This window comes from Anolis carolinensis, unplaced genomic scaffold (assembly GCF_035594765.1).
Source record: "Anolis carolinensis isolate JA03-04 unplaced genomic scaffold, rAnoCar3.1.pri scaffold_13, whole genome shotgun sequence".
In the NCBI taxonomy this organism is placed as follows: Eukaryota; Metazoa; Chordata; class Lepidosauria; order Squamata; family Dactyloidae; genus Anolis; species Anolis carolinensis.
Genome location: NW_026943824.1, coordinates 1,793,550 through 1,820,786, shown reverse-complemented (window position 1 = coordinate 1,820,786; position 27,237 = coordinate 1,793,550). Strand labels below are relative to the sequence as shown.

Genomic DNA, 27,237 nt, shown 5'->3' with positions numbered 1-27,237 from the left:
GCGTGGAAACTGCAAGAGGTGCCATAGATTGTTGTACATGGAAATAATAGTAGTAAATAGTTTTTGATTTATTAAATACAGTGATATATTACAATTATATATTTTGGTTATTTAAACTATACACATTGCGAAATTATGGGATTTTTTTCTCTCAAAGTGACACACCACCCAAGTCATGCTAGGTTTTTTGGTGAATTTTGACACACCAAGCGCAAAAGGTTGCCCATCATTGATCTAGGATCCTATGATTCTATGAAATCAATACAAGATAAAATAAAGTCTGTGGCTGGCATTTTGTGCCCACTCTCCCCCATCTAATCCCACCTCTGATTCCAATGGTGGGCTTCTCAATCATGATATATATATATATATATATATATATATATATATATATATATAAGCTGTGCCCGGCCACGCGTTGCTGTGGCATTGTCTGGTGGTGTCTGTATTTTATAGGCAGTGTGGAAGAGGCCTAAGTGAGGCCTAACTTTGCCTGTCCCCTGGGCTGAGTGGGTTGCTATGAGACCAAGTGGGCAGAGCTTAGTCTTATTCCTCTCCCTCTAATTAGGACTTTATTTTTCTTTTTGTTGTATCAACCTAGAGGCGTGGATGAGAGGTTGTGCTGTCAATTTTCGAGGTTGGGGGGTGTTTAGTTTTGTTGTTCTGGCGGTCGCCAGGATTCCATCATATATATATATATAATCGTGCACCATTCTGCATGACACCACCTTCCCGAAATGCAGTTGTCCTGAGGTCAATTTGAAGCGTATGCAAGACTCCAGTGGGTGTTTATCCCCTTTGGGTCTCAACCACCCAACAGCCACTTTTGCACTTGACGAAAGCCTAGGAAACAGATGAGAGAGACCTTTGGAAAGAGACAAGCTAAACCGGAGAGCGGCAAGACATGAGGAGACTAACCCACGCCCATCAAATCCAGGCAGTGCTTTCACTCTCCTCCTCTCTGTTCAAAGTATGCAGTGCAAATCACATTTTATTTATTAGCCCACTGGCCGTATCAAAACATTTAACACATAGACATACATACAACATACAAGCCTCGGTGAAAAAGAAGTTAAAATAAACAAGCTGTTAACAAGATCCTGTTCAGGTCAAATATCTGCATCACCTCCACCGTTTACCCCAGTTGATTCCAAATATGCAATTCTCAGCTGTGTTGCTTTGAATAGGAAAAGGGCTGTTTTGTGTGTTATTTTAGGATTCTGGCTGGCCAACAAAAATGAAATTTTAATATGTGGGTCTCAGTGTTTTTGGGGATAATGTATGGCCCGAGGCATTGGTCTCTCTCTTTCCTATACAATTCACATGTGCGATATCCTCCACCTCTGATGCTCCACAAATACAAAATAGTTCGTTGTATGGAACTTGATTAAACCTTCCGTGTTCGACCATCGCAATGCAATGCAAAGATATGGAGAAAAAGAGAAGTCTATTTCAGTCCGGCACGCGAATGCAAAAAAATATATACAGTGCAATGGCGTTTGTCTCCCACGCTTGACATTTGGAATCAAGCCGACATGGCCTTCTGTCCTTCCTTCCACAATCGTTTTTGCAAAAATCCCTCTGCAAATCCTTTCCAAATCCACCTTTTCAATGAACAAAAAAGGAGCCTTCCCCAAGAAATCCCCGACCCACCCACAAGCTGAGACCAAAGAAGATGTACAACCGCAAAATGGGAAGCCAGCTCAGAGAATAATAGAGATGTCAGCCTCCCCAGGATGGATGGGATGAAGCCCTTGCTTACCATCAAGCGGAGGGTCTGCAGAAGGTCCCAGGCAATGGCTAAGGGCACCTGCCAATGCGCCCACCGGCTGGCTGGCTGGCGGGACTCGCAGACTGCAGTGAGCCAGGACGACAACGCTCACTCGCTCATTCGCTTGCTGCAGAGGCAAGAAATAATTACCTCCGCCAGACTATCTCTTGGAAGGATGAAGGAGAGAGAGGGAGGCTGCCAAGGAGGTGCATGACAGAGACCAAGCACCTCACAAACAGAGACACAGAAGCCCCAAAGCTCTCCGCGCCCCATAAGTGAGTGGTTGGGTCTCCAGCGCCGCTGCCTCGCTCCCCAAGGTGGAATGCCTCTCCATCGTAAATCTTCCTTCTGTGCTGCGGATGCATGCAGGCAATGGAAAGGCTCACTGAGCAGCCAGTGGAGAGAAAGTTAGGTAGAAATGGAAGGTAAAGGTAAAGATATCCCCTTGACATTAAATCCATTCGAGTCCAACTCTACAGGGTGGTGCTCATCTCCATTTCTAAGCCGAAGAACCGGCGTTGTCCGTAGACACCTCGAAGGTCATGTGGCCGTAGGTATAACTGCATGGAGCACCGTTACTTTCCCACCAATAGGATCTACTTACATTTGCATGTTTTCGAACTGCTAGGTTGACAGAAGGTGGGGCTAACAATGGGAGCTCACCCCATCCTGCGGATCTACTTACATTAAGTAAGGATCTACTTACATTGGCATGTTTGTTTATTTATTTATTTGTTTGTTTACAACATTTATACCCCGCCCTTCTCACCCGAGGGGACTCAGGGCGGCTTACAAAAATTGGCAAAATGTAATGCCCAAAAATGCAATCATAAAAGCAATACTCAGATCCAATACATAGATCCATTAATAACATTGTTAAAATACATTATAAAAACCTTAAAAACATATATATATAAATATATAATTAATTCCATTTGTCCGAGATCCTCATGCTTCATCCTTAAATCAGGCCATGTCAACATCATCATTTACTCATGATGTTTTCGAACTGCTAGGTTGGCAGAAGCTGGGGCTAACAATGGGAGCTCACACCACCCTGCGGATTCAAACCGCCGACCTTCCAGTCAGTTCTGCAGCTCAGCGGTTTAACCTGCTGCACCACCGCAGTCCCTTTCTACCTTGCTCCATTCTACCTAACTATGGGTAATAATAATAATAATAATAATAATAATAATAATAATAATAATAATAATAAATTTATTCTTATATCCCGCCCCATCTCCCCGAAGGGACTCGGGGAGGCTCACAGCAATAATAAAAACAGTGACAAATTACACATTGTAAAATCAAAGCTCTCATATCTTTGATTCCCGTTTTTTGTAGCGGAGAACAACCTCACTTGAGGAATAGTCTGTTTTCTAAAGTATCGATGTAAATATAGATACAACATTAAGAAAAACCGAACTCACGCCTTCCCAGCGGAGCGCGATAAACTCCCATCTGCTCCTCGGATTTGTCTTCCTCTGCAGAGAATGAAGACGAGAGGAACAAGAAAGGCCAGCTCTCCATTTGGGAAATAGCTGCAATTTGCACGAACCAGGAGGGAAAAACAACTCTCAGCTGCAAGAAGGGTCCAGTTTAGATGCAACCTGCCTTATTTGGCGAGGAACGGTCTCCAAGTTCTCAGATACTTTTCTTGTGGGATTTTTTTTTTTCCCTATCCATCTTATGCTGGGAAAATTTTGAAGAGGTGACTGGAGAAGGGGAGGGAAGGGTTCATGCGCTCAAACTGTTTACATGCCTCGGGATTAAGAAAAAAGAAAGACAAACAGAACTTTAAAACTTAGATCTTTCTGATCCAGATTTAAAAAACTCAAAAAAACAACTGCAAAAAGGACTACAATCCACCTGATGAAGACTCTTTTGAGTTGAAACCAGTTGTGGTTTTGCAGTCTATTATCCATAATAAAGGAACAAAAACAATCTATATATATAAAAGAGTGATGGAATCCTGGCGACCGCCAAAACAACAAAACTAAACACCCCACAACCTCGAAAATTGACAACACAACCCATCATCCACGCCTCTAGGTTGATACAACAAAAAAAGAAAAATAAAGTCCTAATTAGAGGGAGAGGAATAATTGTTTTTATCCAATTGCTGCCAGTTAGAAGGCTAAGCTCCTCCAACTTGGTCTCCTAGCAACCCAATCAAAAATAATAAAAAACACTAAAAATAATTTAAAACACTAAAAAATTAATACAATAAAATAATATAATAACAGAAAATAACTAAAAATAATACAAGAAAATAATAAAATATAATAAATAAAAAGATAACTTACAATAAAATTAATTTTAAAAAATACAAATAACGTCAAATAAAAATTACACAACAATTTTTAACCAATACCACCACCACTTTGCCACAGCAACGCGTGGCCGGGCACAGTTAGTCATTATATATAAGAAGAGGACTCAATTTGTGTATGTGGAACAATCAAAGAACTAAAGAACATTTATTGTTTATGAGAAGAGGAGGAAATTCATCTTTCAAGAGAAAAATATAGTTTCTACTGTGAATGTAACAATCCTTTGTTTGATTGTTTAACAATGCCTTTTGTATCTGTTTTCATATTGATGTATTGAACTAAATTTAGGTTTAATGATTTCTGTATTACTGTAATAGTGGATACTTGTCTTTGCCGTTCTTCGGTCAAATAGAACAAATTAATTTCACGGTGCAAAAGTCAAACCACTGAGCTGCTGAACTTGCTGACCGAAAGGTTAGCAGTTTGAATCTGGAAATCCCGTTGTTAGCCCCAGCTTCTGCCAACCTAGCAGTTCGAAAACATGCAAATATAAGTAGATCAATAGGTACTGCTTTGGCGGGAAAAGGCAAAGAGACGCTCCAAGAAGTCTTGCCAGCCACATGACAATGCAGGCTCCTCGGTTTGGAGATGGAGAAGATCACCTCCCCAAGAGCCAAAGTTGAGTACCACCTCCAGAGCTGTAAATTAAATAAAAGGAATGGCTCCAATGGAGCCCCTGACTGTGCTTTGCAGAACCCCAAGGGCTCCGTGGAGCACAGTGCGAGAACCGCTGCCCTATTTATTTCATGGGCACTGCCAACAAAACAAGGAATGCATCTACACTTATACTATTAATACTGTTGTGGTGATCTCTGAGCGGTTAGACTCAATTTAACCCTCTCTGGGGGAGATTCCACCAAAAATCAGCAGAGTAGCAAAAGCAAAAGCTTTCAAATGCAACAGTTACTTACACGGGGCGAGCAAGAAAAGCTTTTGTCTATTTAGGATTGCAATGGACTGCAGAGTCTCAATAAAAGTTCAAAAAATATTTATTCAGGTAAAAAGAACTCCATTGTAGATAGAAAGGCTTGGGAGCTGTCTAGTCTACTCTAGACTGGTTTCTAAGGAGAAAATAAGAAAGGAAAAATAACAAACATCTAAATAGTTACATCTTGCCAGGAGAGATGGCGAGATGCTGCTTGTGAGCTAGAAGAACAAAGGGAGAAGAAGGAAGCAAAATGGTTCCAACCTCATGGTCCAGTTTATTCTGACCAATGAGAAGTTAGTGTCCCTGGAGATTCACATTTCTACTAACTTCAACGTAAGGGATGTGACGTAAACAGGATAGAGTGAAGCACAGTAAAGCCTGTCTAGGCATGCTTTGGAAACAGGGAAAGGATTCCCTCAATCTAACTCTATCATCTATCTAACTACATTTAGACTTGAGTAGTCCAGGGTGATTCCCAACAAATACCACACTTAAGTGCTTTGGAACCATGCAACTCAGGATCTTTAGTCTTTGCAGACAAATAGTGCTAATGTCTCTCCAAACGGGTTCATAGTACAGTTAAGGTGGTGTCAAACTGCATTCGTTGCATAGTGTAGGATGCAACTAAGACTATTTTAGGGTTGAGTTCGGAAAGGGGAAACTTGGCCAGTTTTTGGTTCATGCCTGCGCATCCTCCTGAAGTTGGGTGAGACTGGGTGGCCTTTGGGGTCTCTTCCAACTTGACGGCTCCATGAATCAAAGTCCCTTCGAACCAACCACCAAGCAGCGAGGCGGAAAAGCGCTGAGCTGAAAGAGGGAAGCAGATTCTACATGAATGGTGCCAAGTTTTTCCAGGCAAGTGACGGCAATGGGGCCTAGAAGGAGGAGGCGGAATGTGCCATGGATAAATGGGCTTCGGGGGTTGACGAGGCAAAAAGTCCACGCCAAGGTGCCTTTGCAGCTTGCATCACAGGAAGATAACAGCATTCCATGCAGTCATGCTGGCTACACGACCTTGGAGGTGTCTATGGACAACGCCGGCTCTTTGGCTTAGAAATGGAGATGAGCACCAACCCCCAGAGTGTGAGTAGATCGATAGGTACCGTTCCGGCGGGAAGGTAACGGCACTCCATGCAGTCATGCCTATGGCCACACGACCTTGGAGGTGCCTATGGACAACGCCGGCTCTTCGGCTTAGAAATGGAGATGAGCACCAACCCCCAGAGTGTGAGTAGATCGATAGGTACCGTTCCGGCGGGAAGGTAACGGCACTCCATGCAGTCATGCCTATGGCCACACGACCTTGGAGGTGCCTATGGACAACGCCGGCTCTTCGGCTTAGAAATGGAGATGAGCACCAACCCCCAGAGTGTGAGTAGATCGATAGGTACCGTTCCGGCGGGAAGGTAACGGCACTCCATGCAGTCATGCCTATGGCCACACGACCTTGGAGGTGCCTATGGACAACGCCGGCTCTTCGGCTTAGAAATGGAGATGAGCACCAACCCCCAGAGTGTGAGTAGATCGATAGGTACCGTTCCGGCGGGAAGGTAACGGCACTCCATGCAGTCATGCCTATGGCCACACGACCTTGGAGGTGCCTATGGACAACGCCGGCTCTTCGGCTTAGAAATGGAGATGAGCACCAACCCCCAGAGTGTGAGTAGATCGATAGGTACCGTTCCGGCGGGAAGGTAACGGCACTCCATGCAGTCATGCCTATGGCCACACGACCTTGGAGGTGCCTATGGACAACGCCGGCTCTTCGGCTTAGAAATGGAGATGAGCACCAACCCCCAGAGTGTGAGTAGATCGATAGGTACCGTTCCGGCGGGAAGGTAACGGCACTCCATGCAGTCATGCCTATGGCCACACGACCTTGGAGGTGCCTATGGACAACGCCGGCTCTTCGGCTTAGAAATGGAGATGAGCACCAACCCCCAGAGTGTGAGTAGATCGATAGGTACCGTTCCGGCGGGAAGGTAACGGCACTCCATGCAGTCATGCCTATGGCCACACGACCTTGGAGGTGCCTATGGACAACGCCGGCTCTTCGGCTTAGAAATGGAGATGAGCACCAACCGCCAGAGTCGGACACGACTGGACTTAATGTCAAGGAGATAATCTTTAGCTTTACCTATGCCACTAAAAACTCAAGATTGCACAGGACACGGACCAAAACTTTGGTTCTATCTCCTTGGTGAAATCAAGCTTCACATTGTGGTGAAAACGGAAACGTTTCGAGCGGCCGTTACAAACATCGAGTCTCGGCCTTCGATTCTCACGCTCTCGGACCACAGCGAACCCGAACGTTGGGCTTCTCCTTATCGGCAGGAAAGGAAGCTTCTGTATTTACTTTGCAGAGTTAAAACCCAAGTTGAGTGGGGAGAAAGAAAACGAAAACAAAACCACACAACCATGTGCATGTGTGTGTGGGGTTTTTTTTTTTTTTTTTCATTTCAGAGGGGAGTTTTCAGTCCAAAACTCCCCATGGAAAGATAAACACTGTGGCTTTTCCTGGATGTAACAAAAATTCAACTATATAGAGCTCTCATTTTTTGAGGAGGAAAGTCTCTGGTGCCAATTCCTCTTCATTTTGGCACAGATGTAGCACGTCTTCTCACCCTTCTCTATACATCTAAATTAGCTTCATGTGGTCCCTTCTAGGCTGCACTGAGTTGGGTTGTTGTGCATTTTCTGGGCAGAATGGAGTTGGACTCGTAGGCGTCCCACCAGGTCTCTTCCAACTCTAGGATTCTACGAAATGACATCCATAGCCCGTGTTGTATAGTCTTTGTCCGATGCCGAAACACGCCGATATTGTTAAATATGTGACTAATGCAGCACCATTACAAGCCGCACAATGACAGAATAATAATGCCTTTCGTTCCCATTTAACCCCTCCTGAGGACAACTAACTGCCTGGCGTTCGGCCTCCGTCTCCAAATTGGCCCCGCATCCATGCACTTACTCGATGATTTCTCAGAGCCGGGAACGCAACCATTCTTAGAAACCCAGCAGGAATGTGCCAGGAATACAATCCCTCCTGCGACGCTCCACTCGTACACACCTTGTTTCCGCCCACGGACCCCATTCACACATTTCCGCAGAGCAGAGTGCCTGGCATTTCACGCCCGTGGGAGAAAACAAAGCCATTTTGGCTCGCAGGTGGGGAGGAGGTTGTCGAAAAGGAGGACAAAGTAGCTGCAACACGGCAAAAACGTAGGAACAGATTGTGGGGTTTTTTTTCCTGAAAGGCAAATGTTCTTGCTCAAGTGGTACATCTCCACTGTAGAATTAATGCAGTTTGATACCACTTGAGTTAACATGGCTCATGGCTATGGAATCATGGAGTTGTAGTTTTACAAGGCCCTGAAACTTTGCAGTCAAAGAGTACTAGTGCCGCACCAAACGACAACTTCCCCTGATTGCATTTATTATTATTATTATTATTTTATTATGTCACAGCAAACAAGATAGATATGCTGGATTTCGTATCAAAAATCACAAGTCGAACACTTCCCAAGCGTCTAGGACTGTGTGATGTATTTTCAGATTATTATTATTATTATTATTATTATTATTATTATTATTATTTTATTATGACACAGCAAACAAGATAGATATGCTGGATTTCGTATCAAAAATCACAAGTCGAACACTTCCCAAGCGTCTAGGACTGTGTGATGTATTTTCAGATTATTATTATTATTATTATTATTATTTTATTATGACACAGCAAACAAGATAGATATGCTGGATTTCGTATCAAAAATCACAAGTCGAACACTTCCCAAGTGTCTAGGACTATGTGATGTATTTTCGGATTATTATTATTAATTATTATTATTATATTGTATGTCACAGCAAACAAGATGTCTATGCTGGATTTCGTATCACAAAATCACAAGTCGAACACTTCCCAAGCGTCTAGGACTGTGTGATGTATTTTCAGATTATTATTATTATTATTATTATTATTATTATTATTATTATTATTTTATTATGACACAGCAAACAAGATAGACATGCTGGATTTCGTATCACAAAATCACAAGTCGAACACTTCCCAAGTGTCTAGGACTGTGTGATGTATTTTTGGATGATGTGTGCAGATCCCAGTAGGGTGGCCTTTTGCAGCTGGCAGATCGTAATTTTGTCAATGCCTATCGTTTCCAAATGCCGGCTGAGATCTTTTGGCACAGCACCCAGTGTGCCCATCACCACCGGGACCACCTGCACTGGTTTCTGCCAGAGTCTTTGAAGTTCCATCTTGAGGTCCTGAGAGCGGCTGAGTTTTTCCTGTTGTTTTTCGTCAATGCGACTGTCACCTGGGATGGCGACATCAATTATTCAAACCTTTTTCCTTTCCACAACTGTGATGTCTGGTGTGTTCTGTTCCAGGACTTTGTCATTTGGAAGTCCCATAGTATCTTTGCGTGCTCATTTTCCAATACTTTTGCAGGTTTGTGATCCCACCAGTTCTTTGCTGCTGGGAGGTGGTACTTGAGGCATAAATTCCAATGAATCATTCGGGCCACATAGTTGTGCCTCTGTTTGTAGTCTGTCTGTGCAATTTTCTTACAGCAGCTGAGGATATGATCCATGGTTTCGTCGGTTTCCTTGCACAGTCTGCATTTTGGGTCATCAGCTGATTTTTCAATCTTGGCCTGAATTGCCTTTGTTCTGATGTCTTGCTCCTGGGCTGCAAGGATCAGGCCTTCTGTCTCCTTCTTTATTATTATTATTATTATTATTATTATTATTATTATTATTATTATTATTATTATTATTATTATTACTACTACTACTACTACTATTATTTAAAGTAAAGTCCAGTCGTGTCCAACCCTGGAGGTTGGTGCTCATCTCCATTTCTAAGCCAATCTCCAGGACCTAAGCTCATCTCCATTTCTACGGCGTTGTCCGTAGACACCTCCAAGGTCATGTGGCCAGCATGACTGCATGGAGTGTCACTACCTTCCTGCCGGAGCGGTACCTATTGATCTACTCACTTTTGCATGTTTTTGAACTGCTAGGTTGGCAGAAACTGGGGCTAACACCGGGAGCCCACACCACTCCCCGGATTCAAACAGCCGATCTTTTGGTCAGGAAGTTCAGCAGCTCAGCGGTTTAAACCAACATAGGAAAGCCTTATACAATGACAAACTGGACTCTACAAGGACTACTGCCCGGCCCTTTTCAACGCGGAGCTGGCTTCATACTGGTGGCCGCTGGGACGTTGTGACCACAAAGCACACATCTGTCCAGCTGACAGCTGTTTCTTGCATGAATAATCACTCCAGCTCCGCAAGCGAGCCGTTCATGCGATGCATCAATGACATTCGATTTGGGGTGCCCTTGGAAGTTTAACAAGACTTGGAAATGTTACTTTGGTTGGACTGCAACTCCCAGGGAATATTATTATTTCTCAAGTTGCTCCTGACATGAAAAATATTATTATTATTATTATTATTATTATTATTATTATTATTATTATTTATTAATACCCTGCATATTTTCCCCAAAAGGGACTCAAAGATAACATAAAAGCATTAGCATAACTGTGAGGTCATCTACATAGAGGTAGCCTGACTGTTGTTGCCTGAAAGACTCACAGCAACCCAGTGATTCCGGCCATGAAAGCCTTTTGACAAGACATCAACCACGCGGTGCTTTACTCAGCAGCAGGAAAGGGAGAAGGTCTAAGAGGTTGGCGGGCACGCAAGCACACACAGCCCAAGGGGATTTGGCTCTGGGCGGCTAATCAGCCTTTGGAAAGGTGAATTTCTTAATCGGATCCTTTCTCCGGCCCGTTGGGCGGAGGGGAGAGAGTGGCAGAAGGAGAAGGCAAGCCGCTCATCCAGACAATTAGGATAATGGGCGAGACTCTGGCGGCTGAAGGGTTGCAGATGGAGACGGAGCCACGGCTGGGTTTCAATAGCCCCTCTTGGGCCAGTGTTGGGGAAAGATATTCTCCAAAGTGGCTACCAAAACTGGGAATACTTTGCATTGCTTTCAATTGCAGTTTCTCTGTTTAGTTGCCTGCAAAGGTCAGTGCAAAGTAGACAGATACATACCTAGACAGACAGAGAGAGAGAAACACATACACATTCACACTGAAGGGACCATGGGCCAGAAATTAGTAGACTTTTGCATATATAGCTTTGCCTCTGCTTGTATCATATTAGCTTTATATAGACAACAAGCTCTTTGTATGAGCCAAAGTAACAAAGGACCAGTGCCCTTTCCTTTATCTTGAGCTGGTACCTTTCTCCAGAAAGTTCCAAGACCAAATGCCAGCTTGAGATCATAGACACCACTTGTGCCAAAGAAGTGTGGAGGTGAGGAAGACCCTCAGTCATTGGTCAAGTTTAGATAAGCCAAGATATATATTCTTTGTTTACAACACCACGCTTCGCGGCAGCCATTTGCAAATATTGTACATTGAAAATACTTACACAAAAGATGAAACAAGGGTTAATGTCTCTTTTTTTTCTTTCTCATAGCTATGTGAAAATAAACTTTGCTTTTGTACTCTCACGAGACTGGGTTTTCTCTCATTGCCTCCTGTGCCAGAACTCCTTTTTGAGATCAATTGTCTTACAACACATTCATACGGAGATGGATCAAGCGTGAATATGTATTCATGAGCAAACTTGGGCCTTTCCTCCAGCTGTTTTGGACTTCAACTCCCACCATCCCTAACAACCAGACAGACAGGCATTTAAAGATGAAGGCTTTCAAATCAATTCAAAAGCTGCCGTGGTGAGAATGCTTCTGGAACGCGTCCATAAAGCCCGAGAAACTCACAGCATCTGGCTATGAAAGCCTTCGACAAGACAATTTTCCCATTTTTTTCCAGAAAACAAATCTCAACTTGCTGACAGAGAATCTGGCCGGGGCAATCGGAGGAATCAAAACACAGGTTGATTCAGACCCGTTTCCTGCAAATCTGCTCCTCGCCTTCCTGACCCGAGAGGAAAGAGAGAGGAATCCCAAACAGAGAGGAAAAAGAGATAAAACAAAACAGGTGATATTTTCCATTCTGGTCTGGGAAGCAGAGTTTATTTGAAAACGGGCTCTCCACCATCACGGGTTGGAAGGACGGAGGAAAAAATACTTCCAACATTGGAACCTGGCCATTCCTAGTAAATACAGCAAAAAGTCTCCAATACAGTCAGGGGATATTTACGGAAAGCAGTCGTTCAGAATGCCACCGTGAACTGACTTGACCCAACACTTGGAAATTAATGAGGAAACCAGCATTTCGATATGGCATCTCAATCAGGATAAGTATTGCTCACAGAATTGGCAGGAATGCATTTAAAGCAAGAGTTTTCCCAACTTTATCTTAACCTGGAATTTTCTGGAGGGAAAACTGAAACTTCATCCCTGCCTTATAAACTGTGCGTCTGACACATAGATATTGTGGCTGCGTCCCAGTTTTGATGTCGAGGAAAGCTGGTGCGTAAAAATCCTTGGCAATTGGGATCACTCACTGTACTCTGACCTGCCTTTCTTTCTTTGTTTCTCTCTTTCTTTTAAGCAGCGGACAGGGTCAATTGGTTTCCTGACACTGTTTCCAAAAAAAGAAATTAGAAAGCAGTAGCAGAGAGAGAGAGAGAGCATGTATTCTGGGAGAAGCAGACCTTAGCAAGAAGAGCTTTTCTTGCAAAATGGTCAAAGGCCAAGGGAAGAAATATATGTTTACATGTACCAAAAATTATAAGAAATCTCCACCTGGATGGAAACCAAACATTCGTTCAAGGGGAATGGTCTTCTTTGGACACACAGCTGTATAAAAACCACATTGAACTGGATTGTATGGAAATATAGATTCAGATAAACCAGTGGATTGTATTCTGGGTTATATGGCTGTGCGGAAGAGTCCTGAGTGGACTGAGGTCATCTAGCCAGACTCTGTGCCAAACACGAATCCACAACATACAACAAGTCTGAAAGATGCTTTCAGTCCACCAACCTCCAATGCAGTCCATTCTACTGTTAAGCAGCTCTATCTTTGAATTCTTGCCATCTGGCAGACGGCACAGGGTGACAAAGACAAGGACAAACAGACAAACAGTCATTCTAGAGCTGTGACTATATTGAACCCCGTGACTTCGCATTGATGTGGCATTGGGGGCTATGCGGTGCTGGGATGTGTGTGTTGTTTTGTGGCTCGTGCTGCGGAAAGCATTTAATTTCATCCTACAATGACGACAACGTTATTCTATTCTACTCTAAAATAAAGTTCTTCCTAACGTTTAGGTGGAATCTCGTAATTTTCATGCCCCTATTACAACAGGATTTGATCTTTGGAGAACTCATTTAGAGAATAAGGAGAAATTGCACATCCTTCTACAGGGTTCAGATAAAAACTCTATTTTAAAACTGACCCTTTATACGCAAAAAGCGCTGGCCATCCGTGAGAAGATGGAAGCAGACAGCTGTGATATTAATGCCAATAACAAAATCCAAATTTAAAATTTACTATGGACAAGCCACTAGTTTTACTTAACCTTGCCCCCGCTTAAACCTTACCTTAAGATAATGATGGGCAACCTTTTGCGTTTGTTGTGTCAAAATTCATCAAAAAACCTAGCATGACTTGGGTGGTGTGTCACTTCGAGAAAAAAATCCATAATTTCACAATATGTATAGTTTAAATAACAAAAATGTATTATTGTAATATATAACTGTATTTAATAAATCAAAAACTATTTACTACCATTATTTCCATGTACAACAATCTATGGGACCTTTTGCAGTTTCCACGCTGATTTTTTTCTATTCTAGTTTCAATGTAGTCATTAATAATGAATAATAATATAATAATATAATAGGAATAATATAATAATATACTACAATAATAGAATTATATATGTGTGTGTGTGTGTGTAATGTGTGTAATTCCCATGGAGTAAACAACAAAACCACTGGACCAAATCACACGAAATTTGGCCACAAAAGACATAGTCATCCAGTCAATCTGCATGCGGCAGCGTGTCAGCAAACATGGCTAGGCGTGTCAGTGCTGACACGCGTGTCATAGGTTGGCCATCACTGCCTTAAGGGAATAATTAATTTTAATTTAAATCTTTTTATTCTGTATTTGCACAACTACCTAGGAGTGGGTTGGTAGGCTAGTAGGCCGGAATGCTTTGTATCTATACATGGTTTTACACGGTTTTACTGTATGTATGGGTAAGTGTGTACGTTTTGTATGTTTCGCATGTTTTGATACGGTCGAAATTGACTAATCAATAAAGAGTTGTTGTTGTTGAATCTCGTAATTTGAACCCCTGATGGCACATCACGGCATGATGTAAGGAAAGCTCATTCTCACCTGCGGTGATGGTGTCCTTGTCCTTGGCGGCCAGCTCGTCCACTTCGGACCTCTTCCGGAGCTCAAACCTCCTGGAGAAGCCTTCCCGAGGCTTCCAAAGATCCTGGATCAGAAGAGGCTTCTCGTTGTCCCGGAGGACCCTCAGCCCTTCCATCTGCCATTGCTTCTCCGACCCCGAAAACTTCCCAATCACGTCGCAGAGGACGTAGTGCCCGGCATCCACCTTATCCAGGCCGTACCGCTCCAGGGCTTCTTTGACCAGCTCCTGGGCGCTGGAGCTGCCCGTTGCCAAAACACTCTTGTAATGAGCACCAACACATATGTGGCAGCCAAAGACCTTGAGCACGCCGGGGGCCGAGACCTGGGTGGAGAGCTCCGAGGGGTCGTCCTTGCTCTCGGTTGGGTACGAGGCCACCGAGCTGCGGTCCTTGTAGCTCAGGGTCCGGTACAAGACCTGGGAGAAGATCCGGCTTTGCCGCTTGAACTTGTTCTTCGACGGCGGAGACATCACCGAGGAGGGCGACCGGTAGAACATAGTGCTGGAAGTCGTCATGGGTTCTGGCTGCGGAGAGAGAACAAGCAGTTGAGACATAAACAATACACCAATTTTGGAGCCTAGGTCCCATTTTGGCCCTGAAATTTTGCTCCAAGCTGACCCACAAACCCTCAAAAGATACTGAAGGGTGTTTCTATCACATCTGGAAGCCTCCTGGTCATCTCTCAACAACTCTCTTGTTGAAGATGTCCAAGGAAATGATCTCACCATTTCTTTGAAGGATTGGCTCCACTGATGAATTGCTCTTGCAATGAAGACTCAGGGCCCTTCCACACAGCCATAGAACCCAGAATATCAAGGCAGATAATCCACAATATCTTCCTTGAACTATGTATGTTGTCTCAGGCCCCTTCCACACAGCTGTACAAAACTGCAAAGAAGTTAATAACGACTGCCACCAGTTTGTAATGAGCTGATAACGACTGCCACCACTTTGTGAAGATGCAACCACCAAAGACTCAGGGAGGAGACCTTTTACTTTTTTCTTTCTTTCTTCTTCTTATTCACTTTAGATGGTAGCATAACTTGGTTTATAATATATGCAACAGTGGCTTAGATGTAGGAAAAACAATAACAAGTTTATTCAGGCACAAAGCTTAGTGGTTACAATGTTGTTTCTCACTTGGAGGTATTTTTATTAACAGTTACAATACTAGAATGAGATGAGTCAAACTCCCTAAAGTGTCACTTCTTTTACTTAAAGTAGTTAGAACTTCTTTCTCTGCTACTTTTAAACCGCAGTCACCCTGTGATATACGATCACAGATTCTCTGTTCCTTACCAGGACACAGACTACATTAAATAAGTCACCAAACTTATTTTTAAACCGACTCAAAATGAACAATTGAGTCTCCTTGATCCCCTCAACCTAGGATCAATCTTCCCTGTGCCTCATCAGAGCACAGACTGACTCTCTTTTTTTAAAAAAAAAACTCTGCACTTTTTCAACAAAACGGCAGTTGGCTCCGCCTACTTCTCCATGGCAACCAGCCTCTGAGTGCTGAGAGGCAATAACTGTAATACTTACCCTTTTAAAACACAAACACACAATTAAACATAACATCTGTAAACCAAAAATTCATATTTCATTACAAAAACCAACATTTAACTGGATTATATGGCAGTGTGGACTCAGATAACCCAGTACGAAGCAGATATTGTGGATGATCTGCCTTGATGTTCTGGGTTATATGGCTGTGTGGAAGGGCTTTGGGTAAGTTATTTGCTCACTTACTTATAGGGTGCATTCACACTATAGAATTGATGCAACTTGATGCCACTTTAACTGCCTTATTGCAATACTATGGAAGAGAGTCACCAAACTACAACTCCCATTATTCCATAGCATTGAGCCATGGCAGGTTTTCTTCCCCCGTGTCATGAGCGACTTGAGAAACTGCAAGTCGCTTCTGGTGTGAGAGAATTGTCCATCTGCAAAGACGTTGCCCAGGGGATGTCCGGATGTTTTGATGGTTTTTTAAAATATTTTTATTATTTTAAGACATACATAACATTTACAATTCCCACCACCACCACGAGGATTATTTTCTGTTACATATTAATCCTGTTTGAGACAATCCTTCTAGATTTACATACTATATAACATTTGTATCCTATTTCTTATGGCCTGATCTCTAGACTTATTCATAATATAATCCTTGACCCGGTTCCATTTTATTTCAACTTCTTGCATTCTATTTTTATTACCCTTTGAATCATTTAATGTTACATCCATAATTTCGAATTCCATTCGGTCCACCATAGACTGATACCATTTGTTTACTGTCCACTTTGATTTATCTTTCCATCCCAAGACTATCACCGCTTGTGTGCACTCAATTATTGCTTCCTTTGTTTCCCTGTAATTTCCCATTTATTTATTATTTATTTATTTGCTACATTTATATGCCGGGACTCAGAGTGGCTTACAAATCAAATTTATATACAATATTATATTAGCATAGTACAATCTATATATATAAAAGAGTGATGGCATCACGGTAGTGGACAAAACAACAAAAGTAAACACCCCACAACCTCGAAAATTGACAGCACAACCCCTCATCCATGCCTCTAGGTTGATACAACAAAAAGAAAAGAAAAATAAAGTCCTAATTAGAGGGAGAGGAATAATTGTTTTTATCCAATTGCTGCCAGTTAGAAGGCTAAGCTCCGCTCACTTGGTCTCCTAGCAACCCACTCAGCCCAGGGGACCCTTTACCTTAACTATCACCAATTCCTCAATACTTTATTTCCCATACCACTATACTTCGCCACAGCAACGCGTGGCCGGGCACAGCTAGTCTATATATATAAAAGGGTAATAAAATTTCGGCCTAGGACAAAATAACAAAACTACACACCCCAGAAACACTAAACTTGGCAGCACAACCCCTCATCCATGCCTCGACGTTCATACAACAAAAAGCTCCAGCTACTCCAGAAAACGGCCAGGCTTTGAGACTGCAAGGCTATTCACCGCTATTCCACCTGGCCAACAAAGGATTCCCATAAGCCACAGCAACGTGTGGCCGGGCAAAGCTAGTACTGGTAATAAATTATTATATTGTACTGTATCAATCTATATATATAAAAGGGTAATGGAATCACGGCACCGGACAAAACAACTAAACGAAACGCCCCACAACCTTGAAAATTGACAGCACAACCTCTCATCCACACCTCTACGTTCATACAACAAAAAGAAAAGAAAAATTAAGTCCTAGCCACAGCAACGCGTGGCCGGGCACAGCTAGTATATTGTAATATTATTAGTAATATTACATGTAAAATATAATATATAATTAATATTATTATATTGTTCCTCTCTGGATGTTTTGATGTTCTTACCATCCTTGTGGGAGGCTTCTCTCATGTCCCCGCATGGAGCTGGAGCTGACGGAGGGAGCTCATCCGCGCTCTCCCCAGGTTGGATTCAAACCTGGCAGCTTCCAGGTCAGAAACCCAACCTTCAAGTCGCAAGGCTTTAAGTTCTGCAGATGTTTTTAGACTGCAACACCCATCAGCCTGGTCCAACATGATGACTTGCAGGACAAAACTGCATCACTTGTGCAGTGTAGATGCACTGGGACGACATTCGTTATATCACACTTGCTGGAAATTTGTTCGAGTTGGTTGATGTTGTCACCAAGGAGGACTTTTATGGACAATGTAACTTCATCACACCGCTTTGGAGCCAGGCAAGAGGGCATTTAAGGGCAACCAAGTTTCCCCTAAACTTCCCTTCTAATAAATGCACAAAATCATTTTTTTTTTGTCCTTTGCCGCAGCAGAAAATAAAGGACGTTTCCAAAATTAAGAAAGGACCGTTTGCTATCATAATAGAGGTCACGTCTCTAGGCGCAACCAGGAGGTTAATGAAATCCGCAGAAAGGCACAGTTTGCAACAACACACAATTATATATATATATATATACACACACACAAATCTCCGCTTCTATTTTTATATAAAGAGACCCACCCAAGACTAGGGCCTGTTTTTGCGGAGGCGCAAAAAGGACACCCGAAAGCCTTCGGAAAGAAAAGAAATCTGATATTTCCAGTGGTCGAGCCATGGGAGTTCTGTGTGTCAAGTTTGGTTCAGTTCTATCATTGGTGGAATTCAGAGTGCTCTCTCATTGTAGGTGAACTATAAATCCTAGTAACTACAACTCCCAAATGAAAAGGTGTATTTTCCTCAAACTTGACCAGTGTTCACATTTGGGAATATTGAGAATTCGTGCCGAGTTTGGTCCTGACCCATCACCCAGTGCTCTCTGGATGTAGGTGAACTACAACTCCCAAACTCAAAGTCAATGCACACCAAACCCTTCCAGTTTTTTCTGTTGGTCATGGAAGTCCGGTGTGCCAAGTTTGGTTCACTTCCATCCTTGGTGGAGTTCAGGATGCTCTTTGTTTGTAGGTGAACTATAAATCCCAGCAACTACAACTCCCAAATGAAAAGGTCTATTGTCCTCAAACTCTACCAGTGTTCACATTTGGGAATATTGAGAATTCGTGCCAAGTTTGATCCTGAACCATCATTGTTTGGAGTCCACAGTGCTATCTAGAATATAGGTGAACTATAACTCCCAAACTCAAGGTCAATGCCCACCAAACCCTTCCATTTTTTTCTGTTGGGCATGGAAGTCCGGTGTGCCAAGTTTGGTTCAGTTCCATCATCAGTGGAGTTCAGAATGCTCTTTGTTTGTAGGTGAACTATAAATCCCAGCAACTACAACTCCCAAATGAAAAGGTCTATTTTCCTCAAGCTTAACCAGTGTTCACATTGGGGAATATTGAGAATTCGTGCCGAGTTTGGTCCTGACCCATCACCCAGTGCTCTCTGGACGTAGGTGAACTACAACTCCCAAACTCAAGGTCAATGCCCAGGAAACCCTTCCAGTTTTTTCTGTTGGTCATGGAAGTCCGGTGTGCCAAGTTTGGTTCAATTCCATCCTTGGTGGAGTTCAGAATGCTCTTTGTTTGTAGGTGAACTATAAATCCCAGCCACTACAACTCCTAAATGACACAATCAATCCTCCCTATCCTAGCAGTATTCACATTTGAGCGTATTGGGTATTGGTGCTAAATTTGGTCCAGTGACCGAAAATACATATCATTATGATCCATAACACTAGAAAAATGACAGTTATGAAGTTGCTACGAAAATAATTTTGTGGTTGGGGGTCACCACAACATGAGGAACCGTATTAAGGGGTCGCGGCATAAGGAAGGTTGAGAAACACTGACGTAATGGCACACAGGTAACTCAGCTGTTAGACTGAAAAACCATAAAATAATTTTATGGTTGGGGGTCACCGCAACATGAGGAACCATATTAAGGGGTCGCGGCATAAGGAAGGTTGAGAAACACTGACATAATGGCACACAGGTAACTCAGCTGTTAGACTGAAAAACCATAAAATAATTTTATGGTTGGGGGTCACCACAACATGAGGAACCATATTAAGGGGTCGCGGCATAAGGAAGGTTGAGAAACACTGACGTAATGGCACACAGGTAACTCAGCTGTTAGACTGAAAAACCATAAAATAATTTTATGGTTGGGGGGTCACCACAACATGAGGAACCGTATTAAGGGGTCGCGGCATAAGGAAGGTTGAGAAACACTGATGTAATGGCACACAGGTAACTCAGCTGTTAGACTGAAAAACCATAAAATAATTTTATGGTTGGGGGGTCACCACAACATGAGGAACTGTATTAAGGGGAATACATTAGGAAGGTCGAGAACCACTTGCCAGACTTCGTGAAGCCATCCATTCAGTGAGCATACTCAGTCCTATATTATGAACAGGTTTTGCCCTTGCCATGAACACACTGCCTGTATTCTTCTGGGTCCGGCCTTGGAGGGTTATGCTTAGCATCGGTCCAAAAAGAACGGGGAGAACGTTGTTGAGAATCGCCTTTTCTTTCCCAACCAAGCCAAGAATATTCTGCTTGGCCAGGGAAAGCATTCCTAGCCGAGGAAAATAATCGCATGCAGCTCCCGGATGGATTGCATACTGTACGCCGATTCATAAAACCGTCCAGAACGGCTGGCCCCACCTCTCAGCCTTTGGCACCAAACGGGATGCTGGAGGTGGCGCTTGCTTGCTCGCGCTTCCAAAAGAAAATCATAGGGAATGTGAGTTTCAAGGCCACCCTAGGAAATGAAGAAAATGCCTTCCATTCCCCCCCAAAACACATAGTACAAATGGATCTGTAAATCCCAAGTTATGCTAGTCAGGGGATCCTAGGGGCAGAAGTCCCTTCCCCAAGCGTTCTGCCTGCTTTGGATCAGGATTGCAAGAGATGCGAACCATGCGAGAGAGAGAGAGAGAGAGAGAGAGAGAGAGAGAGAGAGAGAGAGAGAGACCCCCTCCGGCTCTAATGCTCTTAGGAAGAGCTTTCCTACCTCGGCCTTGGAAAAGCTCCAAAGGACAAGGTCACCTTCTAACCTAAAAAGAAGAAGGGGAAGAGGAAAAAGAAGGGGAAGAAGAGGAGAAAGAAGAGGAAGAAGATGAAGAAGAGGAGGAGAAAGAAGAAGAGAAAAGGGAAGAAGAAGAGGAAGGAGAAGAGGAAGAAGAAGGGGAAGAGGAGGAGGAGGAGGAAGAAGGGGAAGAAGATGAAGAAGAGAAAGAAGAAGAAAGGAAAGAAGAAGAGGAAGGGGAAGAGGAGGAGGAGGAAGAAGAGAAGGAAGAAGACGAGAAGGAGGAGGAGGAAGGGAAAGGAGAAGAAGAGGAGGAAGAAGAGAAAGAAGAAGAAAAAAGGATGAAGAAGAGGAAGGGAAAGAGGAGGAGGAGGAGGAGGAAGAAAAGAAGGGGAAGAAGAAAAGGGGAAAAGGGAAAAGGAGGAAGAAGATGAGGTTGAAGAAGAAAAGGAAGAAGAGGAGCAGGTGGAAGCAGAAGAATAGGAAGAAGAAGGGGAAGAAGAGAAGTAACGTCTCTATAGACGGCCAATTCTCTCACACCAGAAGCGACTTGCAGTATTTTCTCAAGTCACTGCTGACATGATAAAAAAATATGACTATCAAATCCATACAGAGTGTATGGAATTGTATAGTATAGGGTAAAGTATTGGTTAAGTCTGTTTTTAAGAGTGACTCTCAAGCAACCAGAGGGAGGAGCGGAAGGAGGGAAGGCGGTGCAGGCGTTCCAATATGGTCAATGTGGAAGAGATTATCATTCCAAAAGCTGCAAAGGAAATGAGCGCAAGGGGAAAATTTGTGAATCCGAACCATCGCTTTGCTTTCAAGCATTCGCATTCGCCCAGCAAGGAATATCCCATTGAATCTGCCGTCCTCGTACTTGATCTTCGCCCAACACCGGCTGGAAATTCAGATGCAAAATGACCCACCGCAGGCCTTGCCTTCTTTGCTCTCTCTCTCTGTTGCCATCCCAGTTGGAAAATTGGAAAATTCGGGGCAAATTATAGTACGGAAAGGCTTGCGCTGCAACAGGATTGACGTTGATGAGCTTCCCTGCCGACTGGCACAATTTCGAGCGTTGGGTGGTGGCACAAATGGAAATCATCGGCCGCTTTCTGCAATGAGAGCTCTGGTGGAAATGTCTCGGGCTCATTTCCACAAGTGGCTCCTGTTTAACTGCCAACCGAGCACATTAAACGAGGAGTTCATGCAACAACAGGGACATTCGAAGAGGAATCACCAACAGCCATGGCAGTCTCAATATCAGAAGACTGAATTGTAGACTGAATGCAGTTTTTCACCAGTTTCAACCGCCATGGACACTACGAAGCCCTGGGACCAGTAGCTTGGTCATTGTTTTGGACTCCTGGGACTTTTGAGCAGAGAAGGCAAAATATTTTGGAAAACTACCGCTCCCGGGAGTCCAAAACAATGAACCATAGCAGTTCAAACTGCGTTATTTCTGCAGTATAGACACAACATTGGTTTACCAGCCTCTTTTCTTTAGACTTCTCTGCCAAACAGTGCTGGTGCCTTAGAAACTATAAATCCCAGGATGCCATAGCATCCTGACAACCTAGCAGTTCGAAAACATGCAAAGGTGAGTAGATCAATAGGTACTGCAACAGCGGGAAAGTAATGTTGTTCCATGCAGTCATGCCAGCCATATGTCCTAGGTGTCTACGGACATGCAAATGTGAGTAGATCAATAGGTACCGCACTGGTGGGAAAGAAATGTTGCTCCATGCAGTCACGCCAGCCATATGGCCTAGGTGTCTACGGACATGCAAATGTGAGTAGATCAATAGGTACCGCACCAGCGGGTAAGTAATATTGCTCCATGCAGTCATGCCAGCCACATGGCCTAGGTGTCTACGGACATGCAAATGTGAGTAGATTAATAGGTACCGCTCCAGTGGGAAGATAATGTTGCTCCCTGCAGTCATGCCAGCCACATGGCCTAGGTGTCTACGGACATGCAAATGTGAATAGATGAATAGGTACTGCACCAGCGGGAAAGTAATGTTGCTCCATGCAGTCATGCCAGCCACATGGCCTAGGTGTCTACGAACATGCAAATGTGAATAGATGAATAGGTACTGCACCAGCGGGAAAGTAATGTTGCTCCCTGCAGTCATGCCAGCCACATGGCCTAGGTGTCTACGGAAATGCAAATGTGAGTAGATCAATCGGTACCGCTCTGGCAGGAAGGTAATGTTGCTCCATGCAGTCATGCCAGCCATATGGCCTAGGTGTCTACGGAAATGCAAATGTGAGTAGATTAATAGGTACCACACCGGCGGGAAGGTAATGTTGCTCCATGCAGTCATGCCAGCCATATGGCCTAGGTGTCTACAGACATGCAAATGTGAGTAGATTAATAGGTACTGCACCGGTGGGAAGGTAATGTTGCTCCATGAAATCATGCCAGGCTACTGTCTATAGACATGCAAATGTGAGTAGATCAATAGGTACTGCAGCAGCGGGAAAGTAATGTTGTTCCATGCAGTCATGCCAGCCACATGACCTAGGTGTCTACAGACATGCAAATGTGAGTAGATCAATAGGTACCACACTGGCGGGAAAGTAATATTGCTCTATGCAGTCATGCCAGCCATATGGCCTAGGTGTCTACGGACATGCAAATGTGAGTAGATCAATAGGTACCGCACTGTCGGGAAGGTAGAATCATGCAGTCATGCCAGCCACATGTCTTTGGAGGTGTCTATGGACAACGCCGGCTCTTCAGCTTAGAACTGGAGATGAGCACCAACCCCAGAGTCAGACACGACTGGACTTAACATCAGGGGAAACCAAAAACCATAGCATTGAGCCATGGTGTGGTGTCAAACTGCATTAATTCCAAAGTGTAGATGCACGTGCCCGATAAATTAAGCTGGAGGAAAAAAACCAGGTCACCTTGTGCTTTAAATGCCCCAGGAATCCAGGAAGGTGTGGATATTATTTTGCCATACTGATATCTGGAATACAAAGTTGGCTGCTCAAAGGTGCAAAGCAGCCAGTGTTTGGGAATGTGAAAGGCTCCTTCCTCCGGCCCAAAAGACAGCAAAGCCAAGCAAACAACCGGTGCATGGCATCTCCCTGCCTTGCCATTCTTTCCCAAGCCCAGGCGTCTCCATGGGCTGCCTAATGATGGCTTCATTATAGCAATAATGTCTCTGCCGCAATTAGCGGATCACGCAGAGTTCGGAGAGCAGAGCAACCAAACACCGACCATTTGGGTGGAAGAGTGGAAGTCCAAGTGTCTCTTCTTGTGCCTCGGGCAGCAGAACGTCTAGGGACGGCTGCAAAGACCAGTTTGACTTTTGTACCATCAGTGTCCTTACGATTCTCCCACCCAGCGTAATATATATAATTGGAAAGCATAGGACGATGGGGCAGGGCCGTCCTAATTGGATGGTAGTAAAACGAGAGCCAGGGCGGCAGGCGGGTTTGGAGACCGAATGATAGTTTTGGAGAACAGGATTCGGATCCCTGTGTGGACACGGAAAGCGATTCAACAGAAACAGACTAAGCAAGTGGAGACTTGTCTGGTTGCCCTTAGTGATGATGGCTTTGGATAGTGGTGGGTTGAACTGCATTTGGACATCCAGAATGCTTTCTTGAAATATCTGCCTGCATGCCTCTCTATTTTATTTATTACAACATTTATATCCCGGCCTTCTCACCCGAGAGGGGACTCAGGGCGGCTTACAATAAACACACATATAAAAATTATACAATACACTATAAATCAGATTAAAATTATTAACTTACATCAACATTCATACAAACATTCTAAAATACAAATGGGTGTGTTCAAGTTCAAAAGACTGGATCTGTCAATTGAGTTCTGGGTCTGTCAATTGAGTTCTCTCTATCTATCTATCTATCTATCTATCTATCTATCTATCTATCTAATTCTGTCTCTCTTTCTGTCTATCTCTGTATCTATCTATCTAGGGAGCCTCCGGTGGTGCAGCAGATTAAACTGCTGAGCTACTGAACTTGCTGACCGAAAGGTCAGTGGTTCAAATCCAGAGAGCAGGGTGAGCTCCCGCTGTTAGGTGCAGCTTCTGCCAACCTAGCAGTTCGAAAAATTCAAATGTGAGTAGGTAAATAGGTACTCGCCACGAGTGTCCACTGAAGTTTATCTGTCTTGACTGTCCACTGAAGTTTATCAATGGAGCCTGATTTCTAAATTATTTTGCATTATGGAACTACTCTTCAGGATTCGTTAAAAAAAAAGTTTCAACTCCACCCCCCCCCCACCCCAATTTTTTTTTTTTTGGCTATGGCCCTGTAGAATCGTAGACTAATAGTTGGAAGCGACCTCATGGGCCATCCAGTCCAACCCCATTCTGCCAAGAAGCAGGAAATCGCATTCAAAGCACCCCCGACAGGTGGCCATCCAGCCTCTGTCTGTCTATCTATCTATCTATCTATCTATCTATCTATCTATCTATCTATCATGGTCTAGCTATTATCTGTCTATCTATCTATCTATCTATCTATCTATCTATCTATCTATCATGTCTATCATCTCTCTGTCCATCTATCTATCTAGCTATCTATCTCAATCTAACTATCATATCTATCATTATCTATCTATTATGGTCTATTTATCACCTGTCTGTCTATCTATCTATCTATCTATCTATCTATCTATCTATCATGGTCTAACTATTATCTGTCTATCTATCTATCTATCTATCATGTCTATCATCTCTCTGTCCATCTATCTATCTAGCTATCTATCTCAATCTAACTATCATATCTATCGTTATCTATCTATTATGGTCTATTTATCACCTGTCTGTCTGTCTGTCTGTCTATCTATCTATCTATCATGGTCTAGCTATTATCTGTCTATCTATCTATCTATCATGTCTATCATCTCTCTGTCCATCTATCTATCTAGCTATCTATCTCAATCTAACTATCATATCTATCATTATCTATCTATTATGGTCTATTTATCACCTGTCTGTCTGTCTATCTATCTATCTATCTATCTATCTATCTATCTATCTATCATGTCTATCATGTCTCTGTCTGTCTATCTATCTATCTATCTATCTCAATCTATCATATCTATCATTATCTATCTATCTATTATGGTCTATCTATCATCTGTCTGTCTGTCTATCTATCTATCTAACTATCTATCATGTCAATCATCTATCTATCTATCTATCTATCTCAATCTAACTATCATATCTATCATTATCTATCTATCTATCTATTATGGTCTATCATCTCTCTGTCTATCTATCTATCTATCTCAATCTAATTATCATATCTATCATTATCTATCTATCTATCTATCAAGGTCTATCTATCATCTGTCTGTCTGTCTGTCTGTCTATCATGTCTATCATCTCTCCATCTATCTATCTATCTATCTATCTATCTATCTCAATCTAACTATCATGTCTATCATTATTTATCTATCTATCTTTCATGTCTATCTGTCATCTGTCCATCTGTCTCTCTCTCTATCTCCCTATCTATCTATTATAAGCATGGGCAAACTTCAGCCCTCCAACTCCCATAAAATCCCAGCTAATTTACTGGCTGTTAGGAAGTGTGGGAGTTGGAGTCCAAAACACCTGGAGGGAGGGCCCAAGTTTGGCTAATTTTGCTCCTGTTACAAATCGTAATATCTGATACGTAGGATGTATTTGCGTTCATTGAACCACATTTGGCACAAATACACGTTACACCCAAATTTAAATACTGGTGGGGTTCACAGGGGGATTGATTTTGCCATTTGGGAGTTGTGGTTGCTGGGATGTATAGTTCGCCTTCAATCAAGGAGCATTCTGAACTCCACCAACATTGGAACTGAACCAAACTTGGCACAGTGAACTCCCATGACGAACAGAAAATACTGGAAAGGTTTGGTCTGGTTTGGTCTGGAGTCTTGAGTTTTTTGGCCTGGGCCCTGGGGGCGTCCCGAGTGGGTCCAACTGCCCCGGTTTGGAGCCCAGACCCTTTGCGACTTAATACGCAAAGAGAATCCGGAGATTGAGGCACCCTTTTCTCTCTCAGAAGGGATCCCTTCGGTGCCAGAGGGAAACAAGCCACCCCAAGAGTGCCTTCTGCGTGGAAAGAAGCGCAGAGAGATCACTTTGGGCCCCGATCCGGCGCCACTCCGGATTCACAAAGGCAGCCCGCGCCCTCCACTCACCTTGGCCGGGGTCTGCTCTCCTCCCCCTGCAGCATAGTCTCCCTCGGGGGCTCTTCTCCTCCCTCCCAAAGGGAGAGATCCTCCGGAGAGAGAGAGAGAGAGAGAGAGAAAAGGGATCCCTCTCCTGCCTCGCTCTCGATCCGCTCCTTCTGCTTCGCTCGGAGGAGCAAAAAGA

At 43.4% G+C, this 27,237-nt stretch overlaps 1 protein-coding gene across 2 annotated transcripts in view; it reads right to left on the bottom strand.

Moving 5' to 3' along the window:
* Positions 1–27,232, bottom strand: part of radil (Rap associating with DIL domain) — a 60,658-nt gene extending 33,426 nt beyond the window's left edge. The window contains exons 1-2 of one of the 2 annotated variants that reach the window (XM_062964572.1): positions 27,063–27,232; positions 14,382–14,943 (exon numbers count right to left, since the gene is read on the bottom strand). In XM_062964572.1, the coding sequence (XP_062820642.1) occupies positions 14,382–14,934 (553 nt within the window). In that variant the 5' untranslated portion in view covers positions 14,935–14,943; positions 27,063–27,232. Of the gene's footprint in view, positions 1–1,762; positions 2,367–14,381; positions 14,944–27,062 lie in introns of those variants that run through there. The other variant, XM_062964573.1, reaches the window with a different exon arrangement.
* Positions 27,233–27,237: the final 5 nt, after the last annotated feature.